Source organism: Heteronotia binoei, chromosome 5 (genome assembly GCF_032191835.1).
Source record: "Heteronotia binoei isolate CCM8104 ecotype False Entrance Well chromosome 5, APGP_CSIRO_Hbin_v1, whole genome shotgun sequence".
NCBI classification, from domain to species: domain Eukaryota; kingdom Metazoa; phylum Chordata; class Lepidosauria; order Squamata; family Gekkonidae; genus Heteronotia; species Heteronotia binoei.
Window position 1 is genome coordinate 31,972,497 of NC_083227.1, and position 25,631 is coordinate 31,998,127.

General features: G+C 46.4%; 1 protein-coding gene across 1 annotated transcript in view; it reads left to right on the forward strand.

The window, feature by feature from the left end:
- LOC132571914 (uncharacterized) overlaps window positions 1-25,631 on the forward strand; it is a 97,339-nt gene that overhangs the window by 21,446 nt on the left and 50,262 nt on the right. Inside the window, exons 7-17 of the mRNA XM_060238706.1 lie at window positions 4,010-4,151; window positions 4,417-4,548; window positions 4,704-4,793; window positions 7,203-7,343; window positions 9,289-9,386; window positions 11,426-11,537; window positions 17,073-17,235; window positions 20,941-21,017; window positions 21,534-21,625; window positions 23,501-23,636; window positions 24,620-24,669. Of these exons, the coding sequence (XP_060094689.1) occupies window positions 4,010-4,151; window positions 4,417-4,548; window positions 4,704-4,793; window positions 7,203-7,343; window positions 9,289-9,386; window positions 11,426-11,537; window positions 17,073-17,235; window positions 20,941-21,017; window positions 21,534-21,625; window positions 23,501-23,636; window positions 24,620-24,669 (1,233 nt within the window). The remainder of the gene's footprint in view (window positions 1-4,009; window positions 4,152-4,416; window positions 4,549-4,703; window positions 4,794-7,202; window positions 7,344-9,288; window positions 9,387-11,425; window positions 11,538-17,072; window positions 17,236-20,940; window positions 21,018-21,533; window positions 21,626-23,500; window positions 23,637-24,619; window positions 24,670-25,631) is intronic.

Here is a 25,631-nt window from a genome sequence, read left to right on the forward strand (position 1 = left end):
CTCCTCATATGGAGTCTTAGTTTGACAAGGTCTCTATCCTTCCAATGTTAAAGGGCAAATTTTATACACCATACATTATGCAGAATACAAATCCACAATATAAACCTATGCATCACTTCTCATGATTCAGGCTAGTGTACACCCATATAGAAAGCATGCACCTAGAGATTCATGAGAGGCTTTTTACTTTGTTGCAACAGATATGAATTTTTTAAAAAGAAAACATTAAATTATGCACAAGATTGGAGTTCCAAAAAGAGATTACCAGAGAAAACCTAATAAGTAGCTTGCACAGCCAAGGAGATGCGTGAGGCAGTGCAGAGATATAATTCAAAACTGATGCATAAAGCAGGGTGCTAAAACATGCACCTTGATGAAGAAGGTTGAAATAATGGAGAGGCTGAAACTTCATAAAATAAAATAGATAAGCACATTGATGCCTCTTTCCACAGGTAAGAGGTTCACCAAATAGCTGAATAGGAAGATTGATACGTACAGTTCATAGATGGAACATAACTATTAAATGACATTAAGAGAGCAAATGAAGATATACATTTGAGGAATGCAGAACATTATTAAAGTCCAAATTTCTAATGAAGACCAAGAGTTTTCAGGAATTCTGCCAACAAATCTAGAAAAGGTATTTCTATGAGAAACATGACACTGAGAATAAAAAGTATTAGTTTTTCAAGACTTAAGAGAGAAGATACACAGTGAGAGGGTAGTTTTATCCAAGGAAGGGCACAGATGTTCTTCTATAACACATGCTATAACTTCAAATGAAATAAGGTCTTGTAGGAACCAAAATTTGTGACGTAGAATTTTAAAACACTGTTCTTTTCAGAAAAATAAAAATTCAGTACCAACAACAAAAGGAATTTTCAGATTTAAATGAATGAAAATTTGGAAAAGTTCAAAGAAAGAAAACTGTGTTAAATGTAAAACTAATAGCCTTGACAAGAGACAAAAGACATAAATACAAACAATAGAGACTAGTCATGGATTTCATTGTGAGTTGCAAAAAGAGCAGCCACCAAATGCTCTGGAGATAGCTCTTGCCCAGCCTCTTCCAGCATTTGAGGCTGAGATTGAAATTAGGAATCAGATTTGGGAGACCCTGATGCCATGCCATCCTTAGCTGGGCGAATACAACATGCCAGAACCCACAAAAGACCTGCAAGAGAAAACACAGCAGCATGCCTGCACCCCCAGGTAAGGGGAGCTGGATCGTGCCAAGTTAATAAGCCCAAAGAAATTCAACTGTTCCTGAACCTGCATTTGAATAGGAACCTTCATTTTCACTCCTTTTAATTGTTTTAGAAGAGTGGTTTTTAATGTCTGATTAGCATGTTCCACAATAGCTTGACCTGTGGAATTATAAGGAATACCAGGACTGAGACTGAGGTCTCATTGGATACAAAATTCTTGGAAACCAGCAGAACAGTAGGCAGGGCCATTGTCTGTCCTGAGTTATTTGAGGTTTGCCCAGGACAGTGATGGCAGCAATTAAGTGAGCAATGACATGAGTAGCAGACTCCCCTCTTTGAGGAGTGGCCCACTACTGCAAAGGCAGAAATAAGGTGAGCCATGACATGTGTTGTGGCTGCACCATAGTGAGCAGTAGCCTAAAGATATTTAGAGTACATGTCTATGCAAATATGGACACAGTATCAGGGTTTCAGGGAAACTATATGGCTAATATCCAAAATATCCAATATTGTTCCAATCTTGAGGAATCACAGTGTATCTATTAGAGATTCCTTCTAAAGGACTTTGCACATTGGTTCTCATATCTCTGATAGCCTTTTGAGTTTCATTCAAGACAGAGTGGGGCAACACAGTATAGTTAACAACTTGCTGCCTATTCTCATTCTGTGCATATGTTACTGGGCATACTGATAAAAGGTCAGGCAACTCTTCCCCTGTCAAATATACAGGGCAAATAGATAACATTTCTGCCAATTCTGGGACATCTTCCAATTTAGCCTGATCAAGTTCCTTCTCCAAAACTTCACAGACCATGCGTCCCGGGGTGTTAGATGGTGGGCCCACGGGTGGATCTGTTGGTGGAGGAGGGGGAGAAGGAGGAGGAAGAAGAGGAGGGGCAGGGGGCACAAGTTGGACACCAGTGCCCTTTAGGGGACAATCTTTGGAGAGCTGGCTTGGGTTAGAAACGGGCATAAATTTCTCTACTGCATACCTGCATTTATGCCAGAATTGCAGCAGTTTAATAGAAGCTCAGGGCTCTGTGTGAAAGGTCTTCCCTATCTTCTCCCAGTCCCAAAGTTTAAGAGAACCTCCCTTTGGGTACCAGGGGCATTGCTTACTGATCCCTTGTAACAGTCTTAAGTTGGCCAGAAGTCATGGACCCACCGGACTTTTGGATCAAAAACTTTAACTCACCTAAATATTTCTGCTCAGCCTGAGAGAACCATCCACCCATACTTACCAAATTAAAGGGGTCATTTGGAATGACGGAGTGCGCACTTCGGGGCCGTAATCCAGGCGTTTGATAAGTAGGAGCTGAGCTGCTGGGCTGTGCCAGGTGATACCTGAAAGCAGGAGCTCTCCCTTGTCCCGGGAGCTGAGCTGTGCGTGCTTCAGTGAGCTGTCCCTGCTTCAGGGCGCCACTTGAAGGAATGATCACTCGAGCAGTTTCTCAGGGCAGGATTCCCACACTGCACCCTTTACTTGGAGTCAGAGCAGCTTACAATCTCCTTTCCCTTACCCTCCCCACAACACACACCCTGTGAGGTAGGTGGGGCTGAGAGAGCTCTGACAGAAACTGCTCTTGAGAGAACAGCTCTGACAGAGTTATGACTGACCCAAGTTTCACTTCAGCTGCATGTGGAGGAGTGGGGAATCAAACCTGGTTCTCACAGCCAAGAGTCTGTGCACTTAACCACTACACCAAACCGGTTGTCAGACCCAGCGTGAGGAAGACCCAGCATGAAGTGGATTGACTCAGTCAAGGAAGCCACGGCCCTCAGTCTGCAAGGCCTAAGTGAGGCTGGAGGACATGAATTCATAGGGTCACTATAAGAGAGCCAGTTTGGCGTAGTGGTTAAGTGTGCAGACTCTTATCTGGGAGAACCGGGTTTGATTCCCCACTCCTCCACTTGCACCTGCTGGAATGGCCTTGGGTCAGTCATAGCTCTTGCAGTTGTCCTTGAAAGGGCAGCTGCTGTGAGAGCCCTCTCAGCCGCACCCACCTCACAGGGTGTCTGTTGTGAGGGGAGAAGATATAGGAGATGGTAAGCCGTTCTGAGTCTGATTCAGAGAGAAGGGCAGCCGCCCTGAGCCCGCCTCGGTGGGGTAGGGCGGGATATAAATCGAATTAAATAAATAAATAAATAAATAAATAAATAAATAAATAAATAAATAAATAAATCTACAGTCTTCTTCTTCTATTCCAGGATAGAAACCAGATTGCAACAAAGTCTCTAGAGTCAGATCCCTCATTTGTTTTGGTTATATCTGTTAATTTAGCCATGGTATATAAATTCCAGATTTTAGAATGCCATAAATTTTATGTAGGAACATTTTCTGATTTCCAGTTGTGGACTATGGCTGATTTTGCAGCAGCCAGGGATTTTTTTTTTTTTTGTAGCAGACGCTCCTTTGCATATTAGGCCACACCCTCTTATGTAGCCAATCCTCCAAGGGTTTACAGAGTCTGTTGTAAGCTCTTGGAGGATTTGCTACATCAGGGGTGTGTGGCTTACTTTGCAAAGGAGTTCTAGCTACAAAAAAATAAAAAGCCCTGGTTTAGGGTTGCCAAATCCCCCATGGCCTCTGGAAGTGACGTCATCATACCATAGAGTTTTCTCCCAAATTGCTAGAGCATCCAGGAAAACCATAAATTTGCAGTCTTCTTCTAAATCAGAAGCAAATTGATGGCACAGCACACACAGCACTCAGCAATAGGATAAGTTCTTGATCACAAGGTTCCAGCTGTCCTTCCTTTCTCTCCTCATCCTTCTTCACTTTTGTGCTCCTATTATTCCAGATTGCCAGCTTTGAAGTGCCAGTCAGGTTCGCCGTATTCTCTTACGCCAGCAAGCCGAAGAAAATCGTTGACACCTTTGATGATATAGCTGAAGATGCAGACCTGGTTATCGAAAAGATGAAGGACAAAATGAAATACGAAGGTACCAAAAGCCCTTGGCGGCTGGCTGCTAGCAGCATGGTCTAATGTTAATTGAAAATTCAAGGCCTGGGGAATGGTTTGAGAGCATTGGTCAACTGAAGCATTGCCAAGACTGGCTGTTCATTTTTATGCTGTTGGCTTTTAAAATACTTATTATTTGTTATTTAAAAAAAAAAATTGTACACCACCTCAAATTTTAGAGGTGGCAAAATAGAAGTGCATACCACTTGATTGAGGGGGGGGGGACTGTTTGTTACCTCTTGCAGACCATGGCAATGCCACAGGGACCAACATCCAGGAAGCGCTGAAGGCTGTCTACCACATGATGCTCAACCACCGAGCGTTTAATGACAAGCACTGGGATACGATCCGCCATGCCATCATTCTTCTCACAGACGGTAAGGGACAGAAAGGCAGGTGGAAGAGGCTTGTATGTTTTCATGTTGCAGAAATCAGGGCAGAGTTCAGCCTTTAACCATTTACCTTATGACAACATTGTGTGTAGTTTGAGAAATGCTGTCCCTTTTGCTGAACTATTTTGGTGTTCTCCTAGGGAAGTCCAATATGGGTGGCTCCCCCACAAATGCTACGCGCAGTATAGAAGGCCTCCTAGATGTGGCAAGAAACCGAAAAGACTATCTGGGTAAGTCAAATAAAGCTTACTTTGTTACAACAATGGTTATCCAGTCAGATTTTAGTGAGGACCCTCCCTGTATCAGCCTAGTTTCTCATAAAGACTGGCAGGGGCCTACCTTTCGAGCTCTGGGGAAGACCACCTGATTCGCACACAGGTTAATACCCCTTAAGGTTGCTTACTTTGGGCTGGAAAGTCCCTGGAGGTTAGGGGTTAGAATCTGGGGAGGAGAGGGTTGCCAACTCTGGGTTAGAAAATTCCTGGAGACTTGGGGTTGGGACCTGGAGAAAGTGGGGTTTGGGGAAAGGAATGAAAGGCCTATCCCCAGTGTCAGTTTTTGGCCCTCTTCCCTAGTTCTGGCTTCATTTATTTATGTGTTTTTATTGAATTATTGTATAATGTTAAATGTAGTTTTTAACTGTTCAGACATTTTAAAGTTTGTAAGGTTGCCAGCTCCAGATTGGAAAATATCTGGAGATTTTTGGACAGAGCCTACAGAGTTCAGGATTTGAGGAGGGAAGGGGCAGTAGTTCAGTTCCCCTGGCAAAAATGGCTGTTTTGGAAGGTGGACTCTGGCATTATAACCCACTAAAGACCCTCTCCTCCCCAAACCTCCTCCACCTCTCAAAATCTCCAGGTATTTCCCAACCAGGACTTAGCCACCCTAGATGTCCTCCATGTCTGTTTTCCTTGGTGAGCTTTTTTTCTGAGCAGACCAGCTGTTTTTAATTCATCTCCTCCCATCTGGGAATATCTCTGTGGGACCTGCACTTATTCTGAGGGGTTGGCTCTCCAAACATTGCCCAAGCTATGCCTACACACATGAAGCTGCCTCATACTGAATCAGAACACTTATTTTATTTGTTAGATTTTTTAGTCACCGCCCCTCCAAAGGCTTTTATGGCAACTTACAACATTAAAACCAATAAGGTAAAAACAACATAAAAACATATAACAGACAGGCCATTGGCCTGATCCAACATGGCTTCTCCTATGTTGTTATTTTCCTTTAAAGCATAGTTCAAAAAGCTCTGCTGGACTGGACTTGGCTCTCCAAAATACCCTCATCTGGTAGTAGGGATGGGGTGATGCATCAAGTTTAAATAACAATAATAATCACCCTGACAGGATTTTTTTTGTGAGGATGATAGAGTGGGGGTCCCCACACTTTTTGAGCTTGTTGACTGTTAACAGTGAATGTGATGTAGTGATAAGATTGTCCAAGTAGGACTGAGGTGACCCAAGTTAAAATCTCCATTTTGCCATGATGCTTGTTGAATAACCTTGGATCCATCACTAAGTCTAATCTCCCAGAGCCTGGTAGTAGGGATGGGGTGATGCATCAAGTTTAAATAACAATAATAATCACCCTGACAGGATTTTTTTGTGAGGATGATAGAGTGGGGGGTCCCCACACTTTTTGAGCCTGTGGGGACCTTTGGAATTTTGTATGGGCACAACCACAAAATGGCTGCTGTGGGAAATGGAGCCAACCACATACACAGAAGAAGCCCAAGCACAGGGAACAAGAGGAGTAAATTTTAAAAATAAACTGGGAAAGAGGAATCAGAGAATGAAACCGATACTGTGGTGATAGCTTCAGAAGCATTATTTTATTCTGCACAGCCAATCAGACCCCAGTGGCCAGTCAGAAGTCCTGCTGGGCAGAAGACCTCTTGACCCCACCCACTTTTTAAAAATGCCTGGCGTGTGCCAGCAAAGGTGCTGCTGGGCACCATGGTGCCCCAGGAAGCATGTTGGAGACCCCTAAAATAGAGGAAGGACAACCATGTATATACTCTTTTGAGCTCCTTAAAGAAAAGATGGGATAAATATGAGACATGAATTTGTTTCTCAAAATTATACTGATGCTTAGAAGTCAAGTAGAAGCGTACCCCTTTCAGATGGTTTCTAATACACTGGATTCATCTTACCTCTTGGCTAGCTGTGAGGACCAACAATTCATACTTCCAGCTTCCTCAGTGACATACCCTTTCCCTTCATTCTGGATGGATAATCTGTAGAAGAAGACGATGACATTGGATTTCTATACTGCCCTTCACTCTGAATCTCAGAGTGGCTCACAATCTTTTTTATCTTCCTCCCCCACAACAAACACCCTGTGAGATAGGTGGGGCTGGGAGGACTCTAACAGAAGCTGCCCTTTCAAGGACAACTCTGTGAGAGCCATGGCTGACGCAAAGTCACCCAGCAACTGCATGAGGAGGAGTGGGGAATCAAACCCGATTCTCCCACATAAGAGTCTGTGCACTTAACCACTACACCAAACTGGTTCTCTGTAGCTACAGAATGAACCAGGAATCCGGTGACCCCTTTCACTACTGACAAAACTTGTTCTAGCAAACACTTTCATGACTCTGAGCTCGCTCCATCAGATGAATCATGTGTCTCACTCAGATATCTACGTCTTTGGTGTTGGAAACCTGGATGTGGACTGGGAGGCTATGAACGAGGTGGCATCGAAGAAGGCAGGCGAAAGACACGTCTTCATCCTGAAAGATCCTGTGGAGCTCAAGAAAGCCTTTGAAGACGTTCTGGGTGAGTGCGGTCTTGAGATGAGGAAAGGAAGAAAGGCAGGATTAGGGCTGCCAGCTCTGGGCTGGGAAATACTTGGAGATTTTGGGGGTGGGGCCTGAGGAGGGTGGGCCTTAGGGAGGGGAGGGACTTCAGTGAGGTACAATGCCACAGAGCCTGCCTTCCAACATGGCTGTTTTCTCAAGGTGAACTGTTCTCTGTCTCCTGAAGATCAATTGTAATCCCAGGAGAACCAGCCACCAGCTGGAGATTAGCAACCTCAGGCAGAGTTGGTTTGGGAGCAAAGCATAAACAAACAGTAAAATTAACAGTTTTATTCTGATGTGGAATAACGGAACTGCCACATTGTAAGGCCCTTGTTACACATTACACAAGGTATTTTCTGTCAACTTGCTTCTCTTTTTGGCCTGTAAGATAGGTGGAGGCAACAGGAGTGACGTTATAATTTCATAAAGAGACTGAGTGCTATCATCTCTATTGTCTCCTTCCACTGATAAAGAAATTGCTTGCCGAACTAGAGCCAAAACAGTGATATATCAAAATACATCAAGCGGGTTTTTAGCAGCAAAAGATATAGAGATCACATACAGATATATTAAATTGCCATTTATGGAAGATGATATTTTGAGGCCAAAAATGAAGACTACTAGTAGGCAAATAGACTCAGGGTGACTAAACTTGATAACGTCCCCTCAGTGTTCCTAATTTCATATAAGCACTGGAAATCAGAAAGTAATTAAAAGGATGGCACCATCCACTAGCTAACATTCAGCTGCAGACAAAACACTGTTGTCACAAAGGATAAGGCAGGCACAAGGATTGTGTCATGTCTTGTGTAATGAGGACCTAGGAATGCCTCTTTGCTTCCATGCACAAAGGCCAAGCATCATTTATCTGGATTTGGGGCAAACTTACCACATAGACTCCTATTTCATATGTCCAAACGCATGAAATGTAATTAACTTCATATCTAAAATGAGATCAGTAGACATGGTAATGATCATACAACCAGACGTCCTTGGCTTCAGTAAAGTGTACCCTCTGTCTACTTATCCTCACTTAGTGTCAAATGAGGACCTGGGGGACGCAGGTTCAAATCCCTGCTCAGCCATTAAGCTCATTTGAAGCAGGATTACACCCTTCTAAACCCATTGGTTTCAGGGGACTTAGAGCGGGGGGAGGGGGACAAACTGTGGCTCAGGAGCCACATGTCGCGCTTTTACTCATATTGTGTGGCTCTCAAAGCCCCCACTGCCCTGGTGGCCAGCTTGGAGAAGGCATTTCTCTCTTTAAATCACTTCTCCAAGCCAAGCCAGCAGGTGGCTTGGAGAATGCATTTAAAGTTGAAGTTGTTTTCTTTCCACCCCTTCCTTCCTTCCTTCCTTCCTTCCTTCCTTCCTTCCTTCCTTCCTTCCTTCCTTCCTTCCTTCCTTCCTTCCTTCCTTCCTTCCTTCCTTCCTTCCTTCCTTCCTTCCTTCCTTCCTTCCTTCCTTCCTCATGGCTCTTATGTTAAGCAAGTTTTGCCACCTCTGACCTAGGCTGTCCTAATCTTCTCAGATATTGGATGCTTAGCAGTCCTGGTTGTCATTGGGCTGGGAAGACTACCAAGGAATACCGCAGGGGAGTCTTCTTAGCAGCAGGCTATAGCAAACCACCTCTGAACCTCTCCTGCCTAGAAAACCCTACGAGGTCACCAGACATTGGCTGCAGCTTGATAGCCCTTTCCATCACTGCACAGATTCCCCATAAAACCTGAATGGAGCAACGGTATCTTTGTACAGCTTGTCAGAAAACAACATGCACAAAGAATAAATTTGCCTCCTTTCCTTTCCTTTCCTTTCCTTTCCTTTCCTTTCCTTTCCTTTCCTTTCCTTTCCTTTCCTTTCCTTTCCTTTCCTTTCCTTTCCTTTCCTTTCCTTTCCTTTCCTTTCCTTTCCTTTCCTTTCAGATCCCAGAGATCTGAAGGATCTATGCGGTATGGCAAACAGCTCGGCTAGCGCCCGGTGGGATCACCAGCAACCGTGGCATGTCATGCTTCAACATAATGTAAGTAAAGCCTGTTCCTTCCCCTGACATGATAATATTTAATCCCCCCCCCCCAGTCTCCAAAAATACAATCTCTGTTACATTTAAATTACAATTATTGTAGGGAGATGGAAGTCAAAGCAGCAGAAGAAGATGATACTGGATTTATACCCTGCCCTTCATTCTCCCAGAGCGGCTCACAATCATCTTTATCTTCCTCCTCCACAACAGACACCCTGGGATGTAGGTGGGGCTGAGAGAGCTCTCCCAGAAGCTGCCCTTTCAAGGACAGCTCTGCAAGAGCCATGGCTGACCCAAGACCATTCCAGCAGCTGCAAGTGGAGGAGTGGGGAATCAAACTCGGTTCTCCCAGATAAGAGTCCGTGCACTTAACCACTACACCAAACTGCCTCTCACTGCCTCTGAACATGGAGATTCCATTTACCTATTGTGACTAATGCCCAGTAATATTAGGGTTGCCAACCTCCAGGTGGGGCCTGGAGTTCTCCTGCTGTTACAACTGATCTTCAGACTACAGAGATCAGTTTCTCTGGAGAAAAAGGCAACTTTGGAAGGAGGACTTTATGGCAGTTTGCCCTCCCTTCCACACATTCTCACCAGGCTCCAACCCCAAATCTCCAGGAACTGGCAATGCTATCCTCCATGAATGTATCCAGGGCATTTTTTGAGCAGGAACGCACAGGAACACAGTTCTGGCTGGCTTGGCATCACTGGGTGTGGCCTAATATGCAAATGAGTTCTTGCTGGGCTTTTTGCACAAAAAAAGCTTTGTGTGAAACAATGGTGATGTCAGGGTGTGTGGCCTAATATGCAAATGAGTGCCTGCTGGGCTTTTTCCACAAAAAAAGTCCTGAATGTATCTAATCACCTTTTAACATAATCTAAGGCTCAAAATAGATCACGATCCTGAACATGGTGCCAACCATCACTTTGACTGGTGCCTACCAAGTTGGGGTTTTTTAAAGAAAGTGGGTGGGGCCCAGTGCAGCTTCTGCCCAGCAAAGCTTTTGTTTAACCACTGGAGATTGCTTTGGCAGCAGGTGCCACCACAACGCAAGGCTCTTCACTGTGTGACTGAAGGTAGGGTTGCCAGGTCCCCTTGCCCATCTGGTGGGGAGTTTTGGGGTGGTCCAGGGGTGCATGGGGGTGCTCTGGTATTTGGCGAAACTCTATGGGTTTTTTTGCCCTCAAAACCATAGAGTTTGCCCCAATACCTATGTCCCCAAATGAATGTCCCCAATGCAATGATGTCACTTCTGAGTGACATCATCATGTCAGGGACATCATGTGGCGACATCCCTGTTTAGGAGAGGAGTTTCCACAACCAGCCAGCTGGTCTGCAGCAAAAAGGAGCCCCTTAAACAGGGGGATCTCCTGCTGGGACTTGGGGGCTGGCAACCCATGTTGTGGCTGGCTTCACCCTTAGTGGCAGCCATTTTGTGGCTGCACCCACCACGCTGTATCAAAATTCCAAAGCTGCTTGCGGGCTTGAAAAGGTTGGGGACTCCTTAACTTGATGTTAAGACTTTTACTGAGTTGGGTCCATGTGCACCTTCAAAAGTGGGAAATAATGCCCCCCAACTCCATTTGGCTTGGGGAAAAGGTTGGATAAGCATATGGAGCAGAGGTCCATCAGTTGCTATTAGCCACAGCTTTTTGTTGGAACTCTGTCTGGGGTAAGAGATGATCTGTATTCTTGGTGCTTGTGTGGGGGGGCACAGTGGGAGGGCTTCTAGTGTCCTGGGCCCACTGGTGACCTCCTGATGACACTTGGGTTTTTTAGCCACTGTGTGACACAGTGTTGGACTGGATGGGCCATTGGCCTGATCCAATATGGCTTCTCTTATGTTCTTATGGGTGGTGGAAGGCAGGATTCCCTACCCCCAGTTTGTTAAAAGTCATAATGTATAGTCTGAGCCCAAGCTAGCAGCAATTGCTTCCTCTTGCGGCGATGAGTTCCAAAGTGTATTGTTTACTGCATGAAAAATCAGTTTTATTTCTCAGTTCTGAACCATCTTCATTGGTTTCTCTGATTACAGACACAGAGAGAACCTAGTTGTCGGGGTGCCTTGATCTCTAAGACATGGGTCCTGACAGCCGCTCATTGCTTCAGCAAGTTTAACTACACTCCCGAATGGAATGTCATTCTGGGTAAGGAGCAAAAGGAGAATGTTATGTTCCTTGATATTGCAGGAGTTCTGGGGAGATAAATTATTTCTCAGCGTGCCTTGGATGGCCCAGGTGAGCCCAAATCTCACCAGCTCTTGGAAGCTAAACAGGATTGGCTCTGGTTAGTGGTCCTTGGATGGAAGACCACCAAAGAGGTTCAGGGCAGTCAATGGCAAACCACCTCTGTTCTTCTTGCCTTGCAAACACTATGGAGTCGCCATAAGTTGGCTAGACTTGGCAACGCTTTCCAGCTCCCAGCTAGGTCTCTCCTTGTCTTTGGAATGGTTGGGGGACCAAGTAGGGCTGCCAGCTGCAGGCTGGAGGTGGGGAGGGTGGGGTTTGGAGAGGGGAGGGATTTCAGTGATAATGCCATAGTGTCCAGCTTCCAAAGTGATCATTTTCTCCAAGTGAGTGTCGCCAGATCAGTTGTAATCACAGATCTCCAGCCACCACCTGGGGGTTGGGAACCTGTGACCCAAGGTCTAACACACTAGTTACATCCAAAAGGCCATCAGCAGTACAATGAGGCTGCTTGCACACAGAACTGATTCTCTGTGTAGCTCTCGTTGCTACTGCAGATTCGCAGTTGTATTCACAGTTGCAACAGAGCTACCTCATAGTCCTTTCCACCATATTTTCCTTGCCTCGCCTCCCCGCAGTCACCATTTTTTCCTCCTTCTCTTGCGAGTTTTTTTTTTTGAAAATCAGAAATTGCTAGAACACTTTGTCATACCAATGTATTCAAACAATGTATATTTGCCCAGCTTTTATTTAAGAAAGCCTCTAGCCCTTTTTGTTGTGGAGATATGAGGGGAAAGGTGCATTTACCCTCATTATTCCACAATGAAAGAGGCTACATACTTACATAAAAAAGGAAAATAACGCTGGGAACTAGTGAATTGTTGCAATGGATTATTATAACACTATGGCAATCTAGTAATTCCCATATTTTTAAGCACAATCCCTCCCTTCCCACCCACCCCAATCTCTGTTATGTTGGGAGGGGACTGTCAGGTGCAGGGCTTAAAATATCACCAGCATGGAAAGGATCTGCAAAAATGCACATCTTCCTGTCCACATAGCATCCAAAGGCCATTTTTTAAGGTTAAATTATTGCTCAATTTTAATGTTTTAATGTTTTAATGTAATTGTTTATTAATGTACCATTGGTCATTGTGTTGTTTATTACTGTTCTATTTATTAATGTACCACTGGTCATTGTGTTGTTAGCCGCCCTGAGCCTGCTTCGGCGGGGGAGGGCGGGATATAAATAAAATTTTACTTTTACTTACTTACTTACTTACATTTTCAAAAAGATTGTACCAATCCCGATTTGAGCAAGATGCTAAGATAGCCCCCCAGCCCAATGGGGATGGAGAAACAACAGAAATATAATCTCATAGCTCTTGAAAGCTAAGCAGGGTCGACTGTGGTTAGTACTTGGATGGGAGAATGTCCTTGGAATACCAGCAGTCGGGAGGTGGTGGCAGGTTTATTCAACCACCTCCCTAAATATCCTCCAGCTCCCCAGTAGAGGTCAGTCACCAGAGGTCGACATGACTTCCAGGTGCAGACATTCACACAAAATACAAAAATACCAAGAAAGAAAAATACCGATTTCGCACTCACCTTACGCCACTCTGACATTCCTCTTTTCAGCTCAACGTCCTTCCGATTTCCAACTATCTTTCCTGGGGCTTCAGCTTGCATCGCCGTTTTTGTGCGGCAAAGAGAAACCACTAAAACCCAGTTTCTCTTTGCGGCGCAAAAATGCCAACGCAGGCTGAAACCCCAGAGCAGATAGTGAGAAATCGGAAGGACGCCGCATTGAAAAGAGGAACGTCAGACCTGCGTAGAGTGAGTGCGAAATTGATCAGAGAGAGAGAGATGAGAAGAGAAGAGAAGAGAAGGGAAGAGAAGAGAAGAGAAGAGAAGAGAAGAGAAGAGAAGAGAAGAGAAGAGAAGAGAAGAGAAGAGAGCAAGGACTATAAGCACATCATTGGATTTTGCAGAAAAGAGCACTACAGTAAAAAAGCCAAGATGCAAGCAAACAAAACATTTGTCCACATGTCCACATGAGCAGTGCCCTGGTTCAGTTTAGCCTAATATCATCCACTATCAGTGTGGGTTTCCTCAGCTATGAGGTAATTTTCCTGGCCTATGCTAGCAGGGGGCCATTTTGTGCCCAGAAAGTGCTGTGTCATTAATTTGTTATGCTCACAGTGAATGAAATTGTTGTACCAATTCCAGAAGGCTGTTGACCAAGAAAGAAGTTCCCCATGCACCACGCTTCCTTCCACTTACCACAAAAATTGAAGTTGGTTCCCGGTTCTGAATTTGCAGTTTTTGGTTCTTGTTTTTACCCTCAATCCAACCGCTAACGTGGTTGATTTTGATTCAGGTAGATAGCCAAGTTAGTTTGAAGCAACATAACAAAGCATGAGTCCAGTGGCACCTTTATGACCAATAAAGTTTTATTCTGGGTATAAGCTTTCGTGTACAGGCACACTTCTTCTTCACATGAAAGCTTATACCCAGAATTAAACTTCGTTGGTCTTAAAGGTGCCACTGGACTCAAGCTTTTTTCTATGGTTGATCTTTAAACAGCATCCCTGAATCAGCGTTGAACCATTCCCAGATCATGCATCCCCTAACACTGGAGACTGTACCTTGGCAGTTCCGCATCCCACCAGGCAGCTGATTGGCTGTGGCAAGGGCTGACCTAGCAGCAGGGGACCCTCACCTCCATGCGGGGGTCTGGCAACCCTAATTGGCAAACTTAGCCAAAGGGTGGTAGGCGCATGCACAACTACAAAATGTCTGATGCAGGAGCTGGCTCTAGGTTGCAAATTTCCTGGAGAGTTGGGGGTGGATCCTGGGAAGGGTGGGGCTTGTGGAGGGGAGGGACTTGAGTAGGATATAATACCATAGAGCCTACACCCTCCAAAGCTGCCATTTCCTCCATAGGAACTGATCTCTCTAGTCTGGAGATCAATTGTAATTCTGGGCAGAGGTCATTTCATAGAAAAAGAGGTGCTGGAGCTCATTAGCACGACTTATTTGCATATGCCACACACCCCTGACATCACCAGAAGGTGTACTAAATTATACCAGCTCAGCATCTACCTTAAACTCAGCATCTACCTTAAAATGCTTCTTGAATTATAATTGTCATAAAAAACCTTACTCCCTTCATACTTTTAAAATTACTTTCTCTTATGTGGCCACAGTGGCACAAGGAAGATTTCCATCTTCATCCATGTTTTGGTTATTCTCCCTTTTTTTTTTTGTGGGGAAGTATAATAGAAAGTTTGTCAGATCTTAAGAATCCAGCAAAATTCTCACAAGAGGTTTGAACAATGTATTTGGGGAAGGAGGGGGTAAGAAAGAAAGAGCAGAATAAAATTTAGAGATTCCATCCAGAGCTCCACTCCTGTGAGCTCCCTCCCCAAATGAGACCTGATTCTGTGAGATTCCCAAGACCCACCTGGAGGCTGATGATCATATGCAAGAGGTTCAGCCAACCACAAAATGGCTGCTGCAAGATGGGAGAGCCAGTCCCAAACTATCCGGGAGCCAGATCATGCATAACTCAAATAGTAATTCTTCAGTATTACAAGAAGAAGCTGATTTAACACCTAGGTCGTTTTCGCACTTAGCGTTTGCTCCCCTTATTCCGCGGCGCAATTATGTCCGGATCATTTTTCTCGTTTTCGCACATTGCCTCTTTAGTGGAGTCGCTTTCCATGAAGCCCCGGCTCAAATCGTTTTCGCACTAGCATCGACTTGAGTTCGATGCCCTGTCAATCATTTTTTTTTAAGCGCAAGTCTGGTTGCGTAACTACGTAACAACGTAACAAGAGCATCATGTGTGCCGCTTCTGCTTATGGATTGGCTGCAGATGTAGCATCCTCCACAGCCCTTTATGTGTTAACAGAAGCATTCACAGTGGAGAATCTGGATGTCAACTTCCCGCCACTGATGGTGATTGGCGGGTGCTCAGCGCGCTCCGCGGAGTCGTCTGGGTGTCCCCAGTCGCCTCCACTGGCTGCGTGGACTAACGCTATTTCGTTATAACGAAATGGTTGCGCCATAATGAAATGGTTATGGCGACACACTACACGTTGTTCAAACTGGAGAAAGCTTTTACATTTAAGCCTCCCAGCACTAGTGTGTGTGTGTTTGGCAGGTTCTTCCCTTCCCAGCCTCGCTCCCTCCCGGGTGGCGAAGCTGGGATTTCCTCCGCGCTCTGCCCTTTCCCCAGCTGGCGCTTGCAGCTGCAACGGCGAACTAACGAAATGGTTGCGCCATAATGAAATGGTTGCGTTATAACGAAATGGTTATGGCGATACACTACACGTTGTTCAAACTGGAGAAAGCTTTTACATTTAAGCCTCCCAGCACTAGTGTGTGTGTGTGTGGCAGGTTCTTCCCTTCCCAGCCTCGCTCCCTCCCGGGTGGCGAAGCTGGGACTTCCTCCGCGCTCTTCCCCCTCCCCGGCTGGCGCTTGCAGCTGCAATGGGGACCTAACGAACTAACGCAACAGTGGAAAAGCAATAATATCGCTATTACGCAAAAAATATGAAGTTAAAAAAAAATGGCCGTGCGGGCACTTTTGGGAAGCGCCGCGAAGGGCTGATGATTGGCCAAGGGGGTGGATGGGGTGGGAGGACGGAAAGGGAGAGGGTGACGCCCACAAAGCAGTCGATCCGGCGTGGATGGATTTCTCACAGCAAACTCCGCGGAGTGGATCCGGAGTGGATCCGGAGGTTTTAAAAAACTCCGGAAGCAGGTGGATCAAGATACTCCGGCGTGAAACCCCTGCAGCACCGGAGCAAACCACAGCGCTGGAGCAACAGGTGCGAAAACCAGGAAAAGATCCGGAGGTAAATGGGGTGCTACGCCGGAGTAAACGCTAGTGCGAAAACGGCCCTAGTGTTTTTCAATGAACAGACAGCTTAAAATAAAATTTCTTATGTACACACAGCGTATCGTCAGTCACACTATTAAAATTATCATGTTGTAGTGGTAGTTGCTGCCAAAGTAACTTTTCAGTCACTGCACAGCCAATGAGATCTTCAGTGACCAAATAGTAGCCCTGCCAGCTCTGGGTTGAGAAATGCCCAGAGATTTTGGGGTGGAGCTTGAGAAGGGCAGAGTTCAGGGAAGGGAGAAACCTCAGCAGGGTATAATGTCACCTTCCAAAGCAGCCATTTTCTCCAAGGGAACTGGTCTTGGTCATCTGGAGATGAGCTGTAATAGTGGAAGATATCCAGATGTCACCTGGAGGTTGGCAACCCAACCTGCTGGGCAAAATAAGGTCTCTCTAGCCCCACCCACTTTCCCAAATCACTTGGCGAGCACTATGGCATCAACAGGTACCACATTGGAGACCACTGTTCTGCACTGTTATTCATCTCTCACATCTTCCGGACATGCCTCATGAGAACAACGGAACGTCTCACAGTAAAACACATTCCAAGGAGGATTCTTTTTTCTCCCCTCCCCCCACCACAGCTGACAAGACTGCTGACAGGGCTGCATTCCAAATAAAGAGACGAATCGACCATGACTTATACAACGTCCGAGCTAAGGCAGCCCAGGGCATCAATGAATTCTACGACTATGACATCTCCCTGCTTGAATTGGATGTACCTGCGCAGGTAGCTGAGAAACTCAGGTAAGGTGTCCCACTGGTTGACCTGCTGTGTATAGAAAACCCCCTGAAGCACAGGTGCTCAAGGGGAATTTTGCAAGCTTTTGTGTTCAAAAGTTCTGGCATCCCAAATTCAGTGGATTGGCCTAGCCATCTAGCACATTTCTTATCCCTCTTTTCCAAGCAGCAAAAAGCAGTGTACATAGGGGTGCCAGGTCTGTCCTGGCAGCTGGTGGGGAGGGTGGGAAGTGGGCATTACCAGGAGCAGGGAGTTTCCTCTGATGTTTCAGTAACGTGTCCATGTGACTTGCAGTGTGACCTGGAAGTGATGTAGGCACATCAAGGTGACATTCTGGATTTTGGCAAAATATGGCAGAGTTAGCTTCTACCATAAAGTTTTTGCCCTAAAACCAGAGTGTTGCCCCGACCTCTCCGACATGCCTATGTCACTTATGGGTCAAGTTGAAGTCACATAGGCACGCCGCTAAAATGTTGCATGTTCTTTCCTTTTTTTGTGTTAAGTCCCCCCCGCCAACCATCTGATCAGTGGCAGAGCAGTGGGGCCTGGCAGTGGGGGACCCTCACCTTCACTGGGGGGTTTGGCATACTTAAGTGTATGTGCAGAGTGATTCTCCTTTGTAATAGAAAGAAGGAAGGAAGGAGGGAGGGAGGGAGGAGGAGGAGGAGAAGAAGTGGAGGAGTGGGGAATCAAACCCGGTTCTCCCAGATAAGAATCCGTGCACTTAACCACTATACCAAACTGGCTCTCTATATGAATTCTCTCTCTTCTTAAAAAAGGAATTTAACTTGACACACTTCCTTTGAGCATGCGCAAGGTGCCTTTTCCCTAGTGCAGTAGTGAAATCTGTTTGCTACTGAGATTATTCGTAGGGAAATTCTAGCATGAGACTCATACTGGATCAGGGCTGGACTGGGAAGGGTGGCCTTGGACAAGGGCCCCTTCCCCAGTTTATCCTGGTACACCCCACAGGAGGGAGAGCCTGCTCAGGGTTGCCAGCTCTGGGTTGGGGACTACCTGGAGATTAAGGGGATTGAGCCTGGGGAGGGGAGGGACCGCAGCAAGGGACAATGCTGTAGGAGTCCACCCTCCAAAGCAGCCATTTTCTCCAAAGGGGCTGATCTCTGTAGACTGCAAATCAACTGTAAAGGAGATCCAGGCCTCACCTGAGCAGGAGGTACCCGGTGAAGTTGGGCAGCCAGGCAGGCCCGTCCTTCACTGGGTGAGATGAGGCTAGGAGGCCTGTCCCTATCCTCACTGTGGTGAGACCAGGCTGGCGCATCACACCCTTTGCCACAGGAAGGCTGGAGAGATTGGGCCGGCCAGGCCACTAGGCAAATTAGGCATTTGCCTTGGGCGCCAGCAGGGGGGTGCCAAATTTGACCCTTCACCCGCCTGCCCTCTAAGCAAATCCTTATATGTCTCCCCAGCCTCCTCCTCTCTCTCTTACCATTTCAGTGCACGGGAAGGGGTGGTGGAGCACTGCCCTTTCCGGGCTCTTTAAAGGCTGCCCCCCTTCCGGTCAGCTGATTGGTGGGTAAAACACGCCAGAGGCTTGTGGTTCCTATGCTGGCCCTCCGGCGTGATCAGAATCAGTGCGGGGTTGCGGGGGCAGCAGTGGCAGGAATTATAAGGAAGCCGCTAAAAGAGTGGCCACCGCCGCTGCCTCCTCCCCCTTCTTTTCCCCGCGATCCAGGAAGGAAGGGGGGGAGGAGGCAGTGGTGGCAGCCACTCTTTCAGCGGCTCACTCACCCTTCCCACTGTTGCTGCCCCCTCAGCCCCACACTGATCCTGATAATGCCGGAGGGCAAGCATAGGAGCCACAAGCCTCCAGCGCGTTTTACTTGGCAGCCTTCAAAAAGCCCAGGAAGCGCAGTGCTCCACTGCTCCTTCCTGGGCATTGAAATTGTAAGGGAGGGAGGCGGCACCACAGGCTGGGGCAAGGCTGCCTGGAGCACCATGCACCCTAGGGCTGGCCCTGCCCTTGCATGACCAGATCTCCTTTCTTGCACTTGCGGCTTGTGCCCTCCCCTCTCTTTGGACTGAGGGAGGAGGAAGTGCCCCCCCCCAGGCTTTCATCCCATCTGGATGTTTCTCAGTGGCCTTAGTGACCCTGCAGAAGATGGGATGCAGGAAGATCAGCAACTAGAGCTTCAGGATGTTTTTCCTTGGTTAATAGAGATTGTGGAAAGTCTCAGGACTGTGCCACTCTGTGTGTGTGTTTATGTGTGTGTGCCTGTCTGTGTGAAATGCTCCCTGCACTGTTTTTGTGACTTCCAGTGGCTTTCTGGGATGCTGTGTGCCTTTTTGACCATAATGATATAAGTTGCTTGTATAGTTTATCCCAAGGATGTCGAACGCATTTGTTATGAGGGCCAGATCTGACCTAAATGAGACCTTGTTGGGCCAGGCCATGTCAGGTCAGGCCGTGTGTATACCTTTTTATGATCAGGTAGCAGAGATATAAACTTTATGAAGAACACAGACAAACACAAAGATTTTTTAAAAAACTTAAAATAAAACATTCTTAAAACATTAGCACTCGGTCTTAAAGGTGCTTTCTTTGTATCTCTCCCATGAGATCCAGGGAACTGGACAAAGAAGGCTCTGGCTCTTTCCTTCCTTCCCCAAGGGATTAGGAGGGGAGAGGAGCCTCAGCCAATAGAAGGAAGAGAAACGTGGCTCAGTAGCTCTGCTGAGTAATTGAGAGAACCTGGCAAAGCAAGCTCTCCCTTCCTCCTTTCCTCCCCAAGTGAGGAGCCTCAGCCAATGGAGAAAGCAGAGGCTTTGCTCTGTAATTCCTGTGCAACTGAGCAAATCTGGCAAAGCAAGCTGTGATGCAGAAGAAAGCAAGACTGAGGGAGGCTGCATGTTAGACACCCCTGGTTTATCTAGTGTAATACATAGCAGTGGGGAAGACATTGTGGTGGGGGGAAATGCTACAGAGAGCCCTGCGGTTAGCCCCTTTCCCAATAAAGTGACCAGATGTTTCTGTCTCTCTAATGCAATGCTAACTATTACTTATGTTGAAATTCTGTTGTTGGGCAATCCCAGTCCTGTACCAAGAAGAACCGTGTTCTGTATCCTATCATGTCTGTTTGCATACAAATGCCCTGCTTTTGCATAATGCTGTTTTTGCTGGTCTTGAGGAAGGTCAAAGAATGGTCTGGATTGCTGACACCACCCCCACCCCACCCCAAATCTACCAGGCATCTTATTCAGCCAACTCCTCGGGCTTCTGTGGTTTCAGCAGGCATTAGGATCTTCAGGTCACATAATCCTGCCACTGGTGGGAGATGGGGAGGTAGGGTTGCCTGATCAAGGTTGGGAAACCCCTGGAGATTTGGGGTTGGAGCCTGGGGAGGACAGACCTCGGTGGGACACAGTGCCATACAGTTCATCCTCCAAAGCATCCATTGTCTCCAAGAGAACTGTTGTAGTCTGGGGAGGAGTTGTAATTCTGAAGATCCCCAGGTCTCTGCCATCCCTAGCAGGCAACTTCCTACCATATTCAAGCACATAAGGACTAGAAACTTATGTATTATTCTTTAAATGAAAGCTGAAATGCTTGGAGAGCTGAATTTTGTACAGAGACATGGCATACATACAGGCCTTGGTGATGCTTCCCTGGGGGCCATTCTAACATTCCCATCCACAACCTTCTTCTGCAACATCCAAGCCAGCTACAAAAACATGTGCCTTCTTTGCAGGCCGATCTGTCTTCCCTGCACCACAGGTGCCAACAAAGCTCTGAAAAAGCCAGAGGCCGCAACATGCAAGGATCACGGTGAGTGCATTTAACAACAGGTGGAGAAGCAACCAGGTAGAAGAAGAAGAATTGCAGATTTATACCCTGCCCTTCTCTCTGAATCAGAGTGGCTTACAATCTCCTATATCTTCTTCCCCCACAACAGACACCCTGTGAGGTGGGTGGGGCTGAGAGGGCTCTCACAGCAGCTGTCCTTTCAAGGACAGCTCTGCCAGAGCTATGGCTGACCCAAGGCCATTCCAGCAGGTGCAAGTGGAGGAGTGGGGAATCAAACCCAGTTCTCCCAGATAAGAGTCCACACACTTAACCACTACACCAAACTGGCTCTTGGCATCCCTCTGAAGGAATTGCAGTTTTCCACGATGTGCTCTCTTCTGTAGACTGGAGTCCCCAGTGTTTTTGAGCTTGTGGGCACATTTGGAATTTTGACACGGCACGATGGTTGGGAACATTTAAAATGTTGAAAAACATTTCAACCTTTAAAATGCTGAAAAAAGAAGCCCTTATAATGATCTGCCCGTTTCTCCTTTGTAGAGTTGGACCTACTGAGTTTTGAGAAGGTACCTGCACAGTTTATATCCCTGGACAACGAGAGACTGAACGTACTGATCAAAACAAAGAAAAGTGTAAGCATATTACTTCTTGATTATGGGATTCTGAAAAAGAATTAGAAATATGGAGTCGGGGGGGGAGAAATTTCCCCCCACCCTCAAATATTGAAAAGGTAAAAGTGGAGATAAAGCCAGTTGCCACCCCTGCATTTCCTAACTACATGGCTATTTTCTACATGATCAGATGTGTGTTGCAGGTTCCATGCTGGCGATGTAATTCCCAGGTATGTGCTGGCCTGATTTGGATTAGGACCACAGCACAACAGGAGAGGGGGCTTCAGTTTCCCCCACATTTCATTTTCCCAACTTGAAACAGCCCCCAACAGCCACCAGTTGCCCCATGTGGAAACCTAGGTGGATCCCATCAGGTCAAGTAGAACCACCTCTTAAGAGGGCAATTAGTCCGCCCCTTCAAGGCTGTTCCGAGTTGGGGAAACAGTGTAGGGGAAAGGCTTCAGCACCCATCTCCCTGCGTGCCAGGGTTCAGACTAGGATTACTGGGCCATGCCAGGCAAACAGGAGGAGCTACAACATCTTCTGTACCACTGTGTTACTTCCAAGGAAAACCTGGAAGTGATGTAGGGTAGCTCTAGGAAATTGCTGGCAGCTCTGTGGTAAAAATTCTATGGTTTCTGGTGACTCCTAGAACCAGTTTGGTGTAGTGGTTAAGTGTGCGGACTCTTATGTGGGAGAACCAGGTTTGATTCCTCACTCCTCCACTTGCACCTGCTGGAATGGCCTTGGGTCCACCATAGCTCTGGCAGAGGTTGTCCTTGAAAGGGCAGCTGCTGTGAGAGCCCTCTCCAGCCCCACCCACCTCACAGGGTCTCTGTTGTGGGGGAGGAAGGTAAAGGAGATTGTGAGCCGCTCTGAGACTCTTCGGAGTGGAGGGCGGGATATAAATCCAATATCATCTTCTTCTTCTTCTACCCTACATCCGAGTTATCCCGAGAAGTAATGTAGCAGCACAGAGGACACTTGCTTCTCCCTTCTGCCACTTGGTGTGGCTGCTGATGGGAGACCCTAGTTCCGATTCCAATCAGGCTGATGTGTACCTGGTAATTAAGTTCCCAGCACAGACTTCACAACACACATCTGAGCACATGGACCAGAGGAAGACTGGGAAGGATGCAACGAAAACATAATGTGTAGTCAGACTTTTCTAATTAAGTCTGAAGCTGCTTTGCACAGGTAGCACACCAGTTTAAATGAGACAATTCATTGAGCACAGAGTCCCACAACTAAGTTCTCAGCCCACACCACAGGCTTGGAGCCGATAGTCTAAGAGTTGTGCATTAACAATGGTAGCAGTGCTACTGCATTTGACTAGAATGCTCATACAGAAGATGATGTTGGAAAAGCACTTTCAAATATTGCAGGATACTGAACACCTTCAGCTATTTAGGTCCAGAAGTGCAGTTTGCGAGTATGCCAAATATTCCGTGTCCGCAGTGTGATAGCTGGGCTTTTGTGCGACACAACCTGTGACCCCCTGTTCCTCTAACGCCCCTCCTGTTGTCCCAATTTCTGCATCAAATGAAGCAAAACCAATGAATGTTTGAATGTACACACCAGACACACATGCTCATGCCCACAATCAAGGAACAGAAGTTGAGACGTTTGTTTCAGTTCCTGCCAAATTTCCTGTTTTCTGAAGTCCATGAAGCTTGAAATGAAAATTCAAACCGAGAAGCTGTGGATCGTTCAGATGCTGATCCTGATTACAGAAATAAACTTGCAGCTCCACTGTAGACATTGGGGTTGATTTGCAATGACTGTGGCAGTAAAATGATGGCATTTGTACTTCACAGCCCCTTGGCATTCGTGACTCATGGTATGCAGACCTGCAAGAATCTAATATCCATCTATGCAACCCTTGCTTCCTCTTAGCGCCCTAAGTGCATTTCTGCTGCTGTCCAACACGAGCTGTACTCCAAAGTGACCAACGTCTCTGAAGTTGTGACCGACCGATTCCTGTGCAGTGGAGCAGATGGGAATGGTGTGGTGGAAGATGCATCTTGCAAAGGTTGTCTTGTTACAATAGAAAGGCGAATCTATCCTTGTTAAGTTTAGTGGTTGGGAGAAGGTTGTAAAAAAAATAATTGAAAGTACTTAACATCATATTATTGAAACAATACAAATCTAAGGCAGCTAAGGAATAGTTTACAATTTTTAAAAAAGGTAGTCCCCTGTGCAAGCACCAGTTGTTTCCAACTCTGGGGTGATGTTGCATCACGTTTTCACAGCAGACTTTTTATGGGGTGGTTTGCCATTGCCTTCCCCAATCATCTACACTTTCCCCCCAGCAAGCTGGGTACTCATTTTACTGACCTCAGAAGGCTGAGTCAATCTTGAGCCAGCTACCTAAACCCAGCATCCGCCGGGATCGAACTCAGGTCATGAGCAGGGAGTTCGGACTGCAGCTTTACCTCTCTGCGCCACGGGGCTACTTCAGTTTACAATTAAAACCAGTTAAAGTCACCATAATCTGCCAGTTTAGACACCATCACAAGCAAGAACCTGTCAGTTAACAGTCAGGTTCACATGCTCTCTCCTAAGGTTGCCAGCTCTGGGTTGAGAAATATCTGGAGATTCTGGTGTGGAGCCTGAAGAAGGCAGGGTTTGGGGAGGGACATCAATGGGGTATAATGCCACAGAGTCCACCTCCTAGAGCGACCATTTTCTCCAGGTGAATTGGTTTGGAGATCATTCGTAATCCCAGGACATCTCCCGCCACCACCTGGAAGTCGGCAACCTTACCCCCCCTCCTCCCTTCACACTGCTATTGAGATGGAAGGCAAATTCTTCTGCTCCAATAGACCATGGCATGTAAATGCCATAACAAACAGGGTTGTCTCCTTCCTGGTAACTGAGACTCGGAAATGCAATTTAATCCAGGTTTTAAGTACTGGCTATGAATACAATTGGGTCTGGTTTCCTCTCTGGGTGGGGTAAGGAGGTCTGAGGTGATGGGGCTTATGTTGGCTTCTACCACTCCTCTTTTCACAGGTGAATCTGGGGGGTCCTTGTTTGTAGAGAGGCGAGCCAGATACTTCCAGGTAAGCGAACCTCTGGTAATCTCCTGACTCCTGCTGTTGCCCCATTTGCTTTTACAAGCAAGAACAAGGACCTCAGAGCTTTTTTTGTAGCAGGAACTCCTTTGCATAATAGATCACACACCCCTGATGTAGCCAATCCTTCTGGAGCTTACAGTAGGCCCTGTACTAAAAGCCATGTAAGCTCTTTGAGGATTGGCTACATCAGGGGGGTATGACCAAATATGCAAAGGAGTTCCGGCTACAAAAAAAGCCCTGAACAAGGTGATATTCCAAAGCGTCCTCTGGTGCCTGACCATTTCACTTAGGTCTCCATGGGAACGTAACACATCGATTGAGTTCAAATAGTTCAATGGGCCAGATTGGTCCTTGATTGGAGCTAAGTGGGCCAACTCGTGCTTTATCCCATGATGTCATCAGTTTCCGCCCAGTGACATCATCACTTCCCGCTCCAGGACACCATCAGTTCTCACCCCATAACATTTCCTTTAAAACATTTTAGGTAGGGAAAATGGCATTGGGAAGGGACATGACATTCTGTTGCAGGGAGCAAAGTATATAAGGCTTCCTGGGCAGGATCAGGCCTTCTGGAAAGAATTCCCAGTGTGAACAGGTCTGACCAAAGGTATTTAGATCAGAATGGTCTTGCAAGTCCCATTGGTTTGGTCTCAGTATCTGCCATTTAAAGGTATATTGCCTCTGACTATGGAATTTGTTCCCTACTGGCTGATTGCAGCTGATAATTTAAGCCATTTCTGTTATAGTATTCCCCCTTACCTCATTCGTTAGTTATGTAGTCGGTTGCTGTGTGGAATTCATATTCCACACAGCAACCGACTACAAGGCAAATTTGCAATTGCTGTGGGGTTTGTTTTTGGTTTTTTTGACAAATCTGCCTTTGTTTCACACATTTCACTATTGCCCGGTCAGTGTTTGAACAAAATATGAAATTTTCTGGACAGTGA